The sequence below is a fragment of the Fonticula alba genome (assembly GCF_000388065.1).
Source record: "Fonticula alba strain ATCC 38817 unplaced genomic scaffold supercont2.9, whole genome shotgun sequence".
NCBI classification, from domain to species: Eukaryota; order Rotosphaerida; family Fonticulaceae; genus Fonticula; species Fonticula alba.
Genome location: NW_009242979.1, coordinates 373,651 through 375,631, shown reverse-complemented (window position 1 = coordinate 375,631; position 1,981 = coordinate 373,651). Strand labels below are relative to the sequence as shown.

Here is a 1,981-nt window from a genome sequence, read left to right as displayed (position 1 = left end):
GGGGGGGGGGGGGGGGCAGGGACGCGCAAATGTGTCCATTTGTCGGGCCTCCGCACGCACTGTCAGCTTGGCTCCGGGCTAGGCGAACGGTGTGAACGCAGATGTCCGAACGGGGGTAGCCCTCGGCGTCCAGAAGCGAATCGTCCCGGCCGACATTCAGCTGGCCGGTTCCGACAGAAGGAAGTGGGGGCAGGGACGCGCAAATGTGTCCATTTGTCGGGCCTCCGCACGCACTGTCAGCTTGGCTCCGGGCTAGGCGAACGGTGTGAACGCAGATGTCCGAACGGGGGTAGCCCTCGGCGTCCAGAAGCGAATCGTCCCGGCCGACATTCAGCTGGCCGGTTCCGACAGAAGGAAGTCAGCGCCAGGGGGTGAAGGAGGAGGGAGGGAGAGAAGAGGAGGAGGAGGAAGGAAGGGGGAGGGCCAGCGCACCGAGAGGAGGAGCTCGACGCGCACGCGCAGGGCCTCCTGCGTCTCGGCGATGCGGCGGTGCAGCTCGGCCACCGCACCCGGGGCATGGATATCGACCGGGCCCCAGGTGGTCGAGGGCAGTGGCGTGGTGGCCAGATACTCGGCGCTAATGGCGGGGTCTTGTGTCATGACGAGAGGCGATGGAGGGGGCGAGGAAGGGGCAGAAGAAGGGACACAAAGGTGCGTGCGTGTGTGTGTGTGTGTGTCTTGGGAAAGCAGGAGGGGGGGGGGGGTGCCAGGCACGCCGAGGGAGACCCGCGGCAGGGGCCGCCTGTTGAAGGGGGCCCGATCCTGGGTGTCCGCGCCGAATGTCCCGGAAGGCTGACACTCTCGGCCCTGCGCGGCAGACGGCCGGGGACACAAGAACTCGCCATCGACGAGTGTCCCGAGGACACGATCGCGATCGACGGGCGCACGTGACCACGGCCTACGATCGCCAGTCACCGCGCCCTCCCCTGACACGGGCATCTTCCGTCGGCCGGGGGGGGAGATCCCCAGCCCTTGGGTGTGTTTTTCATTGCCCTGCGCGGCTGAGATGTCCCTCCCTCGCGCCCGGCGCCCCGCGCCCCGCGTCCCGCCACCACCCAGGCCCTGAGGGAAAAGAGGTCCCCACCTGGCTGCGGCGAGGAGGCCTGCTCCACGACATGCATGTCCTTTGCTTTGCCCGGCCTTCGTCAGCTCCAAGGCCGACTGCCTAACGCCTCCCCCCCCCCCTCCACCTTATCCTTCTTCTACTTTCTGCCTCCCTCTCCCTCTCAGAAAGCACACACACACACATACATCCACCATGCTTCCTGTTGTTGGCGCCCTTCTCCGGCGTTTCCCGCGAACCTCGCCCCTTGGCTATGCCGCCACGGCTAAGCTGGTGTCGCCGCCAGCCACCGATGCCGGGCGCTTCGAGCTGCGAATTCCGGCCGGCGCGACCCCAGTGCAGAAGGACATCTCGGTGGTGTGCGACTTCACGGCCGAGCAGGGCCCCGAGCCGGATCGCCGGGTGCTCCTCCGCCTCACGCACTTTGTGCTGCCCGGCGAGACGCGCGGCCTCGGCCTCGGGACCCGAGTGGCCTCCGATCTCTTTAACGTCCTGAACCAAAGCCGCGCCGAGCTGACCCCGGAGGAGCAACAAGCCTTGGAGTTCATTGCCGTGTGTCCCTTCCTGGTGAAGATCGCCAAGGCCGAGGGATATGCCGAGCGTCGCGAGGTGTCGCTGGACAAGTGACTGCCGTCCCGCTCGGTGCTTGGGCGTTTCCTCACTCGCGCGCATGCATGCACGCGCATGCACATCACTTCTCCGGCTCACCACCGGCAAGCCCGGGCCCTGCTGGGAAGATGACTTGGTGTTGTATGTGAATGTGGTGCCCCTCAGGGCGCAAAAGTATTTTCATCCCCCCCCCCCTTTACACACTACACACCAGGGGACAGATTCTTTTATTTTTTTCCTTTTTTTTTGAGAACCGGTAATCTTGTCTTGCCGTGGGCGCGATCACCCGGAGCTCGGCTGGGGGGGGGG

General features: G+C 65.8%; 2 protein-coding genes across 3 annotated transcripts in view; one reads left to right on the top strand and one right to left on the bottom strand.

Annotated features, from left to right (window-relative positions):
* Positions 1–675, bottom strand: part of H696_05151 — a 1,771-nt gene extending 1,096 nt beyond the window's left edge. For both annotated transcript variants that reach the window (XM_009499006.1, XM_009499005.1), the window contains exons 1-2: positions 433–675; positions 235–334 (exon numbers count right to left, since the gene is read on the bottom strand). In XM_009499006.1, the coding sequence (XP_009497281.1) occupies positions 235–334; positions 433–600 (268 nt within the window). In that variant the 5' untranslated portion in view covers positions 601–675. The remainder of the gene's footprint in view (positions 1–234; positions 335–432) is intronic.
* A 426-nt stretch (positions 676–1,101) lies between these two features.
* H696_05150 (hypothetical protein) lies at positions 1,102–1,894 on the top strand. The gene has a single exon (XM_009499004.1). It carries the CDS (start codon positions 1,259–1,261, stop codon positions 1,688–1,690), a length of 432 nt encoding a protein of 143 aa, XP_009497279.1. The 5' UTR covers positions 1,102–1,258; the 3' UTR covers positions 1,691–1,894.
* The last annotated feature ends 87 nt before the right edge of the window (positions 1,895–1,981 follow it).

Excerpts from the sequence above, each read along its gene's own strand:
- H696_05150 (XM_009499004.1), top strand. The coding sequence starts at position 1,259 with ATGCTTCCTGTTGTTGGCGCCCTTCTCCGGCGTTTCCCGCGAACCTCG.